Source organism: Trichomycterus rosablanca, chromosome 8 (assembly GCF_030014385.1).
Source record: "Trichomycterus rosablanca isolate fTriRos1 chromosome 8, fTriRos1.hap1, whole genome shotgun sequence".
Lineage (NCBI taxonomy): Eukaryota > Metazoa > Chordata > Actinopteri > Siluriformes > Trichomycteridae > Trichomycterus > Trichomycterus rosablanca.
Window position 1 is genome coordinate 9,558,325 of NC_085995.1, and position 14,431 is coordinate 9,572,755.

A 14,431-nucleotide genomic window follows, 5' to 3' on the forward strand; every position below is an offset into this window, starting at 1 on the left:
TTTCTCATTATTAACACTTTATGCATTTAACCTAATTTTCCTCCCAATCTTCCCTTTTAAAAGCACCTTCACAATCATGGTGAATTTTTGTTACCATGCACTAATAGTACTGGAATCCTCAAAGAACAGTTGGATTTATTGTGAAGTAATCAAAACCATTACAGTGATGTTAGGTGTGGGCCAGTTAACCTAGTGTGTGATCTGAAAAGTGATTGTACCTGATTAAGTTTATAACCTACCTGATATTTCCTTCAGCAAATCAAATATCACCTTATAATCATGTTTTTGTTCCTTAGAGGGTTTGTCTGCTCTTGGTGATTTTTTCTGACTGAGGTTATCCCTCTTGTTTTTAATTCCATCAGAGTAGCATTTATCAGAACTGGAAGATGTGGATTTGTTTAAGCTATCGTCGTCACTGTCTGAGCTCAGACAAGCTGCATGTCGGGTTGGATGTCCAGTATGGTGCTCTACATTGTCATCAGCACCTTCGGTTCCACTGGAACTCGTCTCAGGATGGTCAAAGTCATATGAGTGGGCTGATTCTTCCTTTTCACTTGTACATGCAGTTAAACATTCAGGAGTGGAAGAATACCAACAGTTCTTATCCAACATATCACCCATGGCTTCTTTGTGTGGTCCTTCCAGTGTGTTTACATTTGTTGACTGGGTTTCATCCAGTTCATGTTGATGTGTTGTTTCATCATTTTGTTTCTCCTCTAAGCTGTGTTCATTAAACTGAAAATTAAACCGTACATTAGCAGGGGCAAAGAAATAAAGCTGTGCTTCATTAAATGTCATTTTAACCATGTAAAATTAAAATAAATCCTGTCTAGTGTATGATGAAGACTACTGTAATCAAGAATGAATAATAAAATCCTGCCATAACCGACCATTTGTTTGCTGCCTGTCCTACACTGCTCGAATCCACAAAATACTGTGGTACCTTCAAACTCAACATCAGCTGGTTCTGGGACTGGTGTCGAGTTCCAGAGGCTTTGAGTTTCAAGATATTTTTGTCATATAAGGATGTTTGGGAAACCTGTTAATGTGTTCCATGGTCCTGTGGAACTGCATATATTTTAGGCAAATGTAAAATAATGGGGTTGTTTTTGACACTTATACACTGAAAATTACACAAGTATAATATAAAAACACTGGAATACAATTGACAAACAGTTAATAATGAATATAAAAATACAGTAAAACCTGCACTTTACTATTCAGAGAACTGGCCAGTATTTATTGGAACCGAGGATGCGTCAATAGTGGTGCACATAATGAAAGGAAACAATAGAAACAAGCTGAAAGAAGTCACTTGGATTGAGTGGTGAAACGTATCTCTGCAACAAAATTGTGTCCAGATGAACTGATTCAACTTTGTGGATTTGTGTACCTGATTATTGAGCATGCATCAACAGAAGCTGGTGGAGTGCATAGACTATGTATGGATGGAAGCATTCATTGACTTTTGGTGATAAAAAGACGTTCACTTTACTCCAGCTCGACACGCCCATTGACGTCATCATGGTTCATGCTGAAAAAACTTTGATTTACAGGTTCCAGTTAGGAACAAATGTTTATTAGTTCAGAACCTATTTATTCTTGTTGAAATGACCATTATGCTCAGTATTCTTTGGTCTGACTAACAAAATATATCCAAATACATTTTAACCACAGCATGTCATTGCACCACTGTATATCTTCTCTTTCTTGCTGTAAAACCAGGGTAGCATATTCTTGTTAAGCCCTGTGGCCTTTCATTCCTTTATCAGGTTAAAAATATAAGCCAGTGATCCAAGTCATGAGCAGCAGTTTGGTTTTCTTACCTCATCATCTTCTTCCAGGCCAGAAGTAAGAAAGGATGCCATTTTGGCCAAAAGATCCCAAATCCCATCGTTTTGCTCTTCTTCACTCATCCTGTGAGCAGGGCAGAGGAATGTAAACACAAGCTCAGAGCTGCCAAGCTTTGGATCCGTCACCAGCCCCTAAAAATATTGAAAGACCTTTTATTTCTTTGTTTTTTCAAAGATTAATATTTTACACAACAAATATTTTTAAGTGGTTACCTGCAAGAACTTCTCCAAAGATTCTCTTGCTTCTTCCTCATTCCATTCTGTTTCTGTAGCTGAATACTCCATTATTGTCGATATGGAAGGAAGATGACTTGTGTCCTATAGAGATTTTGTTTTATAAATACAAAAATATGTCCAAAAATGTTTTGCAAGATCATCAGTATCAGAAGAATATATTCATTACCTCGCAGTAATTATACAAGTCGTTTATATCTGACTGGGTTGTTACCACTTCCCAATTAAGATCTTCGGGTTGGTTGCTTTCTTCCAAGTGTACTATGAACAACAATTCGTTGAGGTCTTTCTGAACCTATGAAAACATTAATAATTTATTAGCATACAATTAATGGTTAATACTTACATTTATAAAAAATATGTTAACATAAATTATGTGTAGCTGTGGCTTCTTGAGTTCTTTATTGTCTTTATTGTCATTTAAGCTATATACAAGTACATATTACAACAAAACAATGCTCTTCCAGGACCAGGGTGCAACACAGAACACAAGTGCAAAACAAAATATGTACAAAATACATATGTGTGACCATATGTCGCCACATTATTGTGACAACAAAAAGAAGTGGCTGTTTTGACAGTGGATGGAATATGTGGTAGTAAATTAGTCATCAGAATGAATGGCTATCTATATTTTTACATACATTGTATGCCAAAATTATGTGGACACCAAAATGTCACTTTGCAGAACAGCATCTGTAGTTCTAGCTAGCTCTTTCTTCCGACTTTTTAGCATATCCAATGACCCAATTGCATTATGCTTCCTTTCTACTGATGCCAATCCCCACCCTGATTGAGGAGAGCGAGACCCTTCTGACACGTGTGCAGTAGCTGACTACATCTTTATACCTGCACGAGGAGAGTTCACATGTGGATCAGCTTTGTGTACAGAGAGCCACACCTTGATCAACAAATTCTCTCTCGACTCTGTACACTGCCACATAACCCAACTGCTGCGCTCTCCTCACTGGCTTCCTGTAGCGGCCCGCATTGTTATTAAAAAAATAATGCTTGTCAACAAAGCTAAAAATGGACCAACCCCTACCTATCGTAGACAACTTATTAAACCCTGTTCTGTACCAACACCCAGTCTACATAGCTTGTCTTGCTCCACCATTCTGTTCCGTGTACTAGCACCCAGGTGGTGGAATGAACTTCCCCTGTCTGTTCGAACAGCTGAGTCTCTCACAATCTTCAAAAGACAATTAAAGACCTACTGCTTTACTGAAACTAACCAGTACAAAAATGATACTTTTTTCTGACGAGATTTCAGCAGACGTGTGTACTTCGACTCATGTCTATTTTTACTGCAATAAGAAACCGTTTACTAAGAAAGCACTTCTGGATTAGAACTTCTGCTAAATGCTTGTTTTCTTGTTCAGGTGTTTCCAGAGAAAGCCTGATAGTGACTGTTGAACTCTCTGACACAATTCTGATCTTATTTTGTGACCAACTGCTTTGTAGTTTACTCTGAATCTGTTGCTACTTCTAGACATTCACATTTCACAATAGCATGCATACTTCACTGACAGCATTAGCAGAGCAGAACTTTGACAAACTGACTATTGTTTTAAAGAGCCATAATATGTCATTACCACATTCAAAGCCACTAAGCTCTCCAGTAAAGACTGAATGACTGTTTTATAGGTAATATAAAGAAATAAATCTATCGTGACTCACATTGGTGACAGTAACGGCCCATTTTCCAACCTTCCACATTTCATAAAAAAGTTTAAACTCCATTTTCTCATCTGGATTGTCACACTGGTCATCACTGTCAACCTAAGGGCACAACAACAAAATTTACACTTTGGCTTTTGGACATCTATGAAGCCTTTTTTTAACAATATGTCTTTCTTTACCCTGTCATCATCTCTGCTTTCTTCATCGCTGTCCATTGCAGCACACACACGAACTGGAAAATCCTCACTCTTTTTGTTATTTTTCCTCTTTGGTTCAAGTTTTTTAGTTATTTTATGACAGTAATATTTAAACAGATTGCCTAAAGAGAAGAAAATATTGAAATAAAGAATAAGTGTATAATATTACACCAGACCTCCCAAGTCTCCCGGAAGTTCCGGGAGTCTCCCGCATATACATAGCGGCTCCCTGATGCCCACAAGTCAGATAAAAACTCTTTCGGAATCTAGAACAAGCGGCCAAGAGCGCACACACACACGCAGGCGACACAGACTTTATTCCCGATCACTTATTAAATCCGTTATCTGATATACAATCTAGCGCACTGTGTAGGGAACATAAATCAATTGTCTAATATACTATCTAGTGCACTATGTAGGGAACATAAATCCGTTATCTTATATACAATCTAGCGCACTGTGTAGGGAACATAAATCAGTTGTCTAATATACTATCTAGTGCACTATGTAGGGAACATAAATCCGTTATCTTATATACAATCTAGCGCACTGTGTAGGGAACATAACCAATTGTCTAATATACTGTCTAGTGCACTATGTAGGAAACATAAATCCGTTATCTGATATACAATTTAGTGCACTATGTAGGGAACATAATTAATTATGTAATACACTATCTAGTGCACTATGTAAGGAACACAAATCATCATCTAGTTATACTTTCTAGTGCACTATATAGTGAACATGAATGCGTTATCTAATACACTACCTAGTGCACTATGCAAGTAACATAAATCTGTGATCTGATATACAATCTAGTGCACTGTGTAGGGAACATAAAACATTTGTCTAATTTACTATCTAGTGCACTATGTAGGGAACATAAATTCATATCTAAAATACTATCTAGTGCACTATGTAGGGAACCTAAATCCGTTAACTAATATGCTACCTAAAGCATTATGTAAGAAACATTAATCTATTATCTAGTACACTATCTAGTGCACTAAGTAAGGAACATAAATTCATTTCTAATATACAATCTAGTGCACTATGTAGGGAACATAAATCTATTATCTTTCACACTATCTAGTGCACTATGTAGTACATATTAATGTGTTTGTGTCACGAACAGTTAGCTTAGTAGCTCAGTTAGCAGCTCCTAAAAGGTCTGTTATCACCCATATCCTTTGGTGTGTGTGGTTTTTTTTTTTTTTTTTGGGCTTGGGGGGTCGGAGTCGAGGTCCGGGTCCAGGGGTACCTCCCTGAAATGAGTTTTTGCAACTTGGGATGTCTGTTGAACAAAGTTCATGCATGTACTATATGAGTGTACACAGCTTCATTTAGGAGTAGCATATACAGTACAGTATGCTTCAGTACAAAATTGAAGCGTAAGGGTGTACTTCCTCTTCTGATCACACACTGATAAAAGCTGACACCTCATCAGCTGACCAAAGCAGTTCTCAACATTTCCCTTTTCTGATAAATAACTCTAAAGTCTTAAAAAGCTATGCAGCACTAGTCACGTACACATTAAATATGGTACTTCTGCTGTCTTACTCCAGTAAAGATTCTATGATGTGTGCATTCGGCAAATCAACATTATTAAGTTGCTCGCTCCGCCTATAGAACCCACTCTGGCTGCTTGATCCATGGTCAAGAGGTATTTGAATTTATTACATTTATTTATGAACAAACACACAGCAATGAAAATAACTCATAAATACCCTTTCACTATTACCTATAAAATATAATAAAAAAAAAAACTTTCTTTTACCTTTCTTTTTAGGTTTGTCGTCTTCAGACATACAGGCAATTTTGACATCTTGTTGCCTGAAGAACAGAAATTAATCCAATAGCATGAGCAGTGGAGCACCTACTATAGTTACCAAAAGCCCTTACACTACAATTTAACTAAATTTAAATGAAATATAGCACTTTAAAAATACAGCTTAACGCTTTTTGGTTAAATAAAATAAAATAACACTTAAAAGTAAGTGTAACAAACTCTTCAAGTTACACAGATTTAAGCACACTTGCTAGTCGTTTTATTATCCTCATTAATTTGTCCACTGTCTGTTTTACCAATGCTTTATCCTGGTCAGGGCCACGGTGGGTCTGATTTCTAGTAGCTCCATGGCCTGACTGCATGTTTTTGGACTGTAGGAGGAAACCGGAGCCCCAGAAGAAACCCACACAAACACAGGGAGAACATGCAAAGTCTACACAGAAAGGACACTGGCTGCCTAGTTATTTGGTCTCCTAAATGCTAACTAGTAAGTTAATTAAGTAATTAATATGTTTTATGTCGAATCATAGAGCTCAAAATGATTTTGCAAATCCTTTTTTATACTTAGACCTGGTTTATACAAACACACAAATACTAAAACTAAACTGAATTTGAAATTTAAAAGAATGTGATAAACTTACATGTCTATATCCTTACAGATCACAGAGGATGGAGAATCTCCTTTGTCTGAGTTCTGTACTTTCATGGGGTTTCTTGGGGTTTCTGTTGGCACTGCATCCAGCTGAGTAACAACTAGATGGTTCAAAGTGTCTGGGTCAGACAGCAATGCCACAAGCTCCAATGCTAGAGGTTGAATAAAACAATATATAGGTGTAAATAAAGGAGAGAGAATTTTTTAACACTATTGTTATTGTTTTAATACATTTATTACTACTATTTCTAGTAGTGTTGATGTTAGTTAAATCATACTATATTATGTAAAACATTTTGTAGTGACATTCAAGACTTTTGTAAGTTATATAGACTGGCATCTTATAATATTACTGCCTACAGTACAATTATGTTTCTTGAAAGTATGTAAACATACATATCACATTCTTAAATATTATAATTATATGTTTACAGACATCCAATCTGACTAGTAAATTTACCTATTTAAGCCACACTTATCCTAAAAGGTGCATCAGATTGAGTTATTTATGTGACCACATTTCACTTTGCCCTACTGGAGGCAGAAAGTTATTCCTTCTCTGCAAAAATGTAACCTTGGTGATGAATAAGTTTTCAGCAAGATAATGACCCCATGCACACTTCCAGGTCAACCAAGAAGAAGAATGGGTAAATATTTTACAAGAGGTAAAAGAAGCTTGTTAGCACTTACAGGAATTGCTTATAAAGGCACAATTATGCCACCTTATTAAAACTGCTTGTCTGTATCAATAAATATGATCTTTTTACTGAATCCTTTACACACCATCACGATACCTTCAAGGTGAGAAGGGTTGAATATTTACAATTGAATATGCCAATAACAGTTCTGCTCTTCACTGCCAACATCACTGCCAACCATGTGTGTATAATTAAGCTCACTTCGTCAAGATATGCACAAAGTAGTAGTGTTTGTGTATGTCATGTCAAAAGTAGCAATATTATACAGAAAAATACAAATGATTAACAAAAGATTTATAATTTATGCAATAAAAACATAACGACTTATGCAGATTGGAAACAGTAAGGACATTAGAAAAAATAGCCATGCAAACCTTTTGTAGCTAGAATTTCCTGTAGGACACAGTAGTACACATTTTGCTCCCAGATGTGTTGAGGTAAAAGGTTACGTATGAGAGCTTTCGAGAAATCTCTGAGCACATTAATCTCGTCAGTCGTAGAGCTGAATGCTGAAGACCTGGAGAACATTTCGTTGAACAGAAATGCCACACATTTGTACAAAAATACTTTACAAGCAGATTCTGTGTAGTGTTTAGTGTAGCTCACTATTTAGTCAAACTAACACCTAGCGCTGATTGTGAGAAGCCGTTTTACCTCCTGGTATATTTTTGGGAAGTGGAAGGAAACCCCAAAAGGCACAACGAAGGACCATACCAAACTTCATACAGACAGTAACCAGAGCTGGGAATAGCACCTGGCTCACTGAAGCCGTTAGGCACCAATGTTACCTGCTGCATTCTTTCATTCTTGCTGTGAGGCGACAGTGCTACCCACTTAGCCACCGTGCTGCCCTAATAACAGATGTAAACATTAAACATGGGTAAAACTAGTGATGCACACTTACCCGTCTGATTGCTTTGCATTGTGCAGGTGCTTGGTGATTATTGGTATGCCATTCAGTACAGTGTCTAAAAGATCCAGATCTCTGACTTTGCAAATGGTCATGTTCACAGCAAGGTTGTATTCAGTAAGCAGTGCGTTGTATAGGGGCTGACTGGCTCTGTCCTCTGGAGCAGTGTACCATGGCAAAACTAGCTGAGTGTAGACACACTGAAACACTGCAATAAACAAACACTGTTTGGTACTTTCCACAAACATCACATTACTAAACACTCCAATGATAAATATATAAATATATATTGCGGAGACCAGAAGTTGGAGACCACAAGAGAAAATGCATTTTCTCAAATTGAATACAATATTAGGGAAACACGTATCAACATTGTAATCGTTGTAATCCCAGCATGCACTCGAGCTGGCATGACCTCTATAAGTTTGAGCAAAATCTGTGTGTATCTACACTGTATGGACAAAATTATTGAGACACGTCTCTTCTGAATTTATATATTTCAGCCACAGTTGCTAACATATGTAATAAGTCTATTATGTACAGGAAATGTGTGGCAACCATTTAAAAAAGGCTCTTTCTTGTTCTAGTATGACTGAGCATCTGTGCACAAAGCAAAGTCTATAAGGAAAGCTTGGTTTGAAGATACTCCTTTGGCCTGCACAGAGCCCTGACCTCAGGCCGAAAGAACAGCTTTGAAAGAAACTGAAACATCAGTTAAGGCTTTCTTGACCAACGTCAGTGCCCAGTCATACAAACGCTCTTTTGACTGAATGGGCACACATTTCCACAGACACAACTGAGAGAGGCCTCACAAGAATGACTTCAAAGAGTATTCTGCAATAACACAGGAGTTCTTCTTTGTTGTCCTGATGGAATGTTCAAAATCTTATACCTATTGCTTTCTATACAGTGAAATTATCTCCACTGACAGCTTCGTTTTTTACCATGGTTGCAACACACCTCGAACACATCACAGCTAAAGCAATATCAACCCTGCTTCCGTAAGGTTTGATATAGATCATACAGACTAGCAGCAGGTTGTATGATTAGCAATATTATAAAGGGCTTGAATAATTGTTACATGGCAGTATTAACAAAATATCCTCCTACTCTAAAACACTACATTATTTATTTTCTTTGTTCATTTGCTGTATCATACAGTTGATGCCAAAATAGAATGCCTTAAAACTGTCTTATGGATTATTTTCAATGAGCATGTCTGACTTTTTAAAAATAATTAAATCAGATAAGAGTATTGCTTTTACAATCATCTACCCAAGTAAATAAGAGAGTTAATTTTATAACTCACTTTGCTGAAGTGAGTGCTGGACCTTTTTATAATTCTCTCGTTGAATGCTCTGGTTCGATACTTTTTGTTTCTTTTGTGTTGCTGTATCAGGCTCATCGCTGCCAATGATTCGACTAGATTCATTTTTCTGCAATAACACAAATAGAAAACAGTAATTACTCATTCATTACTTTTGGATAATATCATTAACCTGATAAATCACTGTTTTTAGTAGAAGTGATATTCCTACATAGCAAAAAATGTACTTATAAGTGTAGTAGAGTAATGAAAACAAAACAAACCCAACAATTGGGACATGCATGCCACTCATTCTGAGTAATCGAAGCATTGATTGAAAGGGGGTTGTTCAAAATAATAGCAGTGAGGAGTTCAATTGGTGAAGTCATTCATTCTGCACAAGAACGGGTGTCAATTCTGGCCCTTATTTAATGTAGGTGGGGGGCAAATGTTGCACAGGTTGGTCATAGCACATTTCCTTCTGAAATATTGGGTAAAATGGGTTGTTCTGATGAACAGCGTACTTTGATTAAAAAGTTGATTGTAGAGGGAAAAACATAGAAGTGCAGCAAATTATTGGCTGCTCAGCTAAAATGATCTCAAATGCCTTGAAGTGACAACCAAAACCTGAAAGACGCAGAAGAAAGCATGGAACTACTGTTCGAACGGATCAAAGAATAGCCAAAATGGCAAAGGTTCAGCCAATGATCACCTCAGAAAGAATTAGGAACATCTGAAGTTACCAGTGAGTACAGGAGATGATTAAATGAAGCCAATTTACCAGCAAGAACTCCTTGCAAAGTCCCGTTGTTAAGAAAAACACGTGTCCTGAATGGGTTCAAATTTGCCAAGGAACACATTGACTAGTCCAAAGAGAAATGGCTCAACATTTGTGAACTGATGAAAGCAAAATTGTTCTTTTTTGGTCTAGTGGCCGTAGACAGTATGTCAGACGATCCTCAAGCACTGAATTCAAGCCAAAGTACACTGTGAAGTCAGTAAAGCATGGTGGTACAAAATGAAGATATGGGGATGTTCTTCATACCATGGTGTTACACCTATTTATCACATACCAGGGATAATGGATCAGTTTGAATTAGAGATGCATGAGTACCGATACTGGTATCGGGTATTTGCCCGATAAAGCGCTCATTAACTTGTACTCGCAAACGAGGCTCAGATACTACACATCCGATACCGTGTGCCTAGTGCACGTTGCTGCGTTATGCCTGGTTTACACTACACGATTTTTGCCCTGATTTTCGCTCGGCGACTGGTCGGCGCTAGATTTGCCGGCTCGGGAGCAACTCGGCGTTCGCTCGGCAATCAAAACTCGCACGTCCTGATATTGCAGAGTGAGATGTGGCCCTGGGTCAACAGGGGAGGTGCTTCAATCGTAATCGTTCGACCAATCACAAACTAGCCGCCGCTATGACCTCACCACATTTGCCGGGCCTTTCTTGTTTTTCTCCTTTTTTTCTATTTTTCTCATTTTTTTATGAGAAAAAACTCCGTGCCACGCACACACCGAATCCCCTTGTTATAATACATGCTTAACATGTAGTAGTACCGTTTTTTTTTGCTTACACAGAATAATATTTTACATATTGTAGCTAGCCTTGGCTTGGCTAATCTCTCATAGCTTTTTGCTATGCTAGCTAGTAGTTAAGTTAGCTGGCTAACCTAATGGTAACCTGTTAATATTTTGCTTGGAACAATGATTTCCAACATTCTTTCAAATACTGAAAGTAACACAGTTGCTGGATCTTTTAGCTTGCATACTCATTACCTAACTAGGATTCGCTAGCCCCGGCAAATGTGGTCATGTCATAGCAGCAGCTAGTTTGTGATTGGTCGAACGATTTCGATTGAAGCACCTCCCCTGTTGACCCAGGGCCACATATCACTCTGCAATATCAGGTTGTGCATCAAAACTCGGCTCTCGATCGCTCAGTGTGAACTATCCATCAACTCGATCCGACCGGCTCGCCGAGCGCTCGAGTTTTCTAGCACGTCAGATATCTGATCTGAGATGTGCGACTGGGAATGAGTGACATGTCGAACAGCCAATGAGAACGCAGGATACGGTGTGAGGGGAAACGCAGGAGAGGAGTGTAAACAGGTGGGACAGGGGGATAATATAGTTTATATCAGAATACACCGGCACACTCACGTTTTACAGTATTTCTGACCTGATCGTTCTCTACAAAATATAACAACAAAACACCAACATTGCAAACATATGTATTAACCTCCAACTCACTACAGAACAATCCATGCTATTCGTGTTGCCAAATCCACTCAGATTCATTAATTTTTCCTCCTTGATTTCATCACATCAGCGCACAAACACTTTGATCACTCGCTACTTGTTGACGTGCATTTTTGGACGTGGTATCATTAAACTTCTCGTCACTTCTCACATGTGTTTTTGTTTAAAAAGAAACGGTATTCTAAATGGGTATTGGTATTGGTATCGGTATCGGCAAGTACAAAAATACATGTACATGTACTTGTACTCGTACTCGGTTGGGAAAAAATGGTATCGATGCATCCCTAGTTTGAATATATCAAAATGCTTGAGAAGATCATGTTTCCCTATGTCAAAGAAGAAAATGGGTGTTTCAACATGACAATGACCCAAAACATCTTGGTTACAGACAAACAAGATTGAGGTAATAGAGTGGCCAGCCCAATCCCCTGACTTTAATCCCATAGAGAATTGGTGGCTGACAACTGAAGCGCATTTTTTTGAGGCAAAACCAAAAAAATGCAGAAGAACTGTGGAATGCAGTCTAATCATCCTGGACTGGAATACCTGTTCAGACGTGCCAGAAGTTGGTCGACTCCATGCAACTCAGATCCTGGAAACAATTGTTATGCCACTAAATATTAGTTTAGTAATTGAAATTAAAGTGAAACCTCAAACATTTTTTTCAGTTTATACATACATTTTTTGAGTTTTTAAAGAAAAATGCTGACACTGCTATTTTTTTGAACAGCCTAATATTCATTTTTCTTAACTTTCTATGATGGATTAACACAAACTGGCTAAATTATGTTAATGTTTAGATTTAGAATTGAAGGTGTAGTATTTTCAGTGCATTTGCATTCATGGAAATAAAAGTTATAATGATTTTGCGCTTTATTAACTTTTTAAAAATAACTGCTATTTTTTTTAACACCACTGTAATATATATATATATATATATGTGTGTGTGTGTGTGAAAATAGTATTTGTTCATGTTCCCATTCTAACACCACACTACACTACATTACAATGAAATATAACGAGTAAAATTAATTGTCCATAAGCAAGATCAAAAGTAAGTTCTCCCTTTTCACCCTGTATGTTTGATAATATTGTAACTCTGTCTGAGATGAATCTCAACGTACATTCTCTACATTTTTTAAGTACATTTTTTAATAGATCACTAGACTGTACCCAGTCTTCTCATGCTTTTAGCATGAACTCCATTCTGCTATATTTCATGTATTTACTAATTCTATGTTAAAAAATCAGTCATGTTGCTTTCAGTCCTGTTACTCATATAGAGCCATCTTCCACTTAAAAACATTTAAACAATTAAACAAAGTTGCCTGAGATTGACCAATACACATTCTAAGTAGTTAATTATGTGTGTTGCTATATTGTTGAACAAAGATAGAAAATGAAGTATAATTTCATCGAGTAACTACACGCAGATAGCACTCATTCGGTGATATGGCCCATTTAACAAAATGTTTAAAATGTAGGCCTTTCTCTTTTTTGTTATTAATTAATTTATTTTATATGAAGTTCTATTTACAAGTAAATATAATAAATACATAATTAAAAATAATAATTAAAATTTTTGTTTTCTGATGTAGCAAAATTCTAATATTTCTAATGGTGGATAAACTGTTCAAAAACTCTCGGGGCCACTAAATGTGACAAAAATACTGTCACAAACTGAGGTAAACATCCTGTCCCAACTGTTTTTGTGTAAATGAAAATGTAAATGAATGAGTGTAAATGAAATTTTGAAAGTACAATTACTAAATAAAAAGCATCACAATTATCACATTTATATGCAGCATGGAAATATTTTAGTGACTACCAGTTATGGTAAATAATTATGTTATAGTAAATATAAAATATTTTGGTGTCCTATATGATGGCAGAAATTACCTTAAGACAAGGAAACAAGACTTGTTCTTTGCCCTTGTAATGTAAAGAAATATAAATAAAGGTCATTTATAAACTTTAGTAATGGAGCTGATTAAGTAATGATTTTTTTTATTTCTTTAGTGACTAAAAGTTGGAAATACAATCTTATTAAAACACATTAGAACCACATTATTTAAATAAACAAATATGAAACTTGAGACTTTATTGTTTTACTTTGTTTCACACCTTTGATTTAAATCAAATGAAATCTTATTAAAACACATAAAAATGTGTGTGAATGCCTAATTAATTACCAACATCATAATTAAAGTAATCAATTACCAACATTATAATCAACCTAATCAATTACCAACATCAGTGGCATAACTAGGAGCTCATGGGCCCCAGTGCAAAATACAATTTTGGGCCCCCTTAACAAATTTGATCACATATCATCAGTGTATATATATATGTATATGTATATATATATATATATATATGCTGATGATGAATTAAAGATTAAATTAAATTAAATTAAAGTGAGGTGAGTGGTTGACCAACATTTAGATGACCAATACCAAATGACAGATCTAAATTCTGGGTTATTTTGACGCACAGGATATACAGTAGTTGAATGTAATGTAGATGAAGGTAAAGTGAAACCTGGGAGACCGCTGGTTCCTCTCTGCTGCTCTCACTCGCTGTCCTGTCGCCACCAGAATACCCAGGAGACCTTTTAGTAAAGTACCAAATGCAAACTGGTAAAACTGGCACTACCACGAGCAGAACCCAGATTAACATGGTGGCTATTTTCCTCTCAGAGTTTCTCCAGGTGAAGCCGACCGAATACTTCACGGGCTGCTTCCGTGTTGTGACATGGCGACGGTTTACTCGCAGGTGAGACAAGTTTGTAGCCGGTCTGCACTAGTGATGGGTCGGTCGCGAACGATCCGGCTCTA

The 14,431-nt window shown here is 36.8% G+C and overlaps 1 protein-coding gene and 1 long non-coding RNA gene across 2 annotated transcripts; both read right to left on the reverse strand.

Moving 5' to 3' along the window:
* Positions 1-228: 228 nt before the first annotated feature.
* si:rp71-46j2.7 (uncharacterized) lies at positions 229-3,985 on the reverse strand. Its single transcript, XM_063000965.1, has 6 exons — positions 3,950-3,985; positions 3,768-3,869; positions 2,257-2,382; positions 2,067-2,171; positions 1,827-1,985; positions 229-735 (listed from the first exon to the last, which is right to left on the reverse strand). The coding sequence occupies exons 1-6, from the start codon at positions 3,983-3,985 to the stop codon at positions 229-231; spliced, it is 1,035 nt and encodes a 344-aa protein (XP_062857035.1).
* Positions 3,986-4,009: 24 nt separating this feature from the next.
* Positions 4,010-7,526, reverse strand: LOC134318919 (uncharacterized). Its single transcript, XR_010013443.1, has 4 exons — positions 7,481-7,526; positions 6,398-6,560; positions 5,745-5,800; positions 4,010-4,089 (listed from the first exon to the last, which is right to left on the reverse strand). It is a non-coding gene; the product is annotated as an uncharacterized LOC134318919 (long non-coding RNA).
* Positions 7,527-14,431: the final 6,905 nt, after the last annotated feature.

What these genes read in the sequence shown, in the direction of transcription:
- si:rp71-46j2.7 (XM_063000965.1), bottom strand. Translation starts at nt 3,985, where the DNA reads ATGGACAGCGATGAAGAAAGCAGAGATGATGACAGG. An exon ending in ACTTGTATAATTACTGCGAG is followed by an intron (nt 2,172 to 2,256) that starts GTAATGAATATA and finishes AAATCTCTATAG; the next exon opens with GACACAAGTCATCTTCCTTC. An exon ending in GCCTGGAAGAAGATGATGAG is followed by an intron (nt 736 to 1,826) that starts GTAAGAAAACCA and finishes TTTAATTTTCAG; the next exon opens with TTTAATGAACACAGCTTAGA.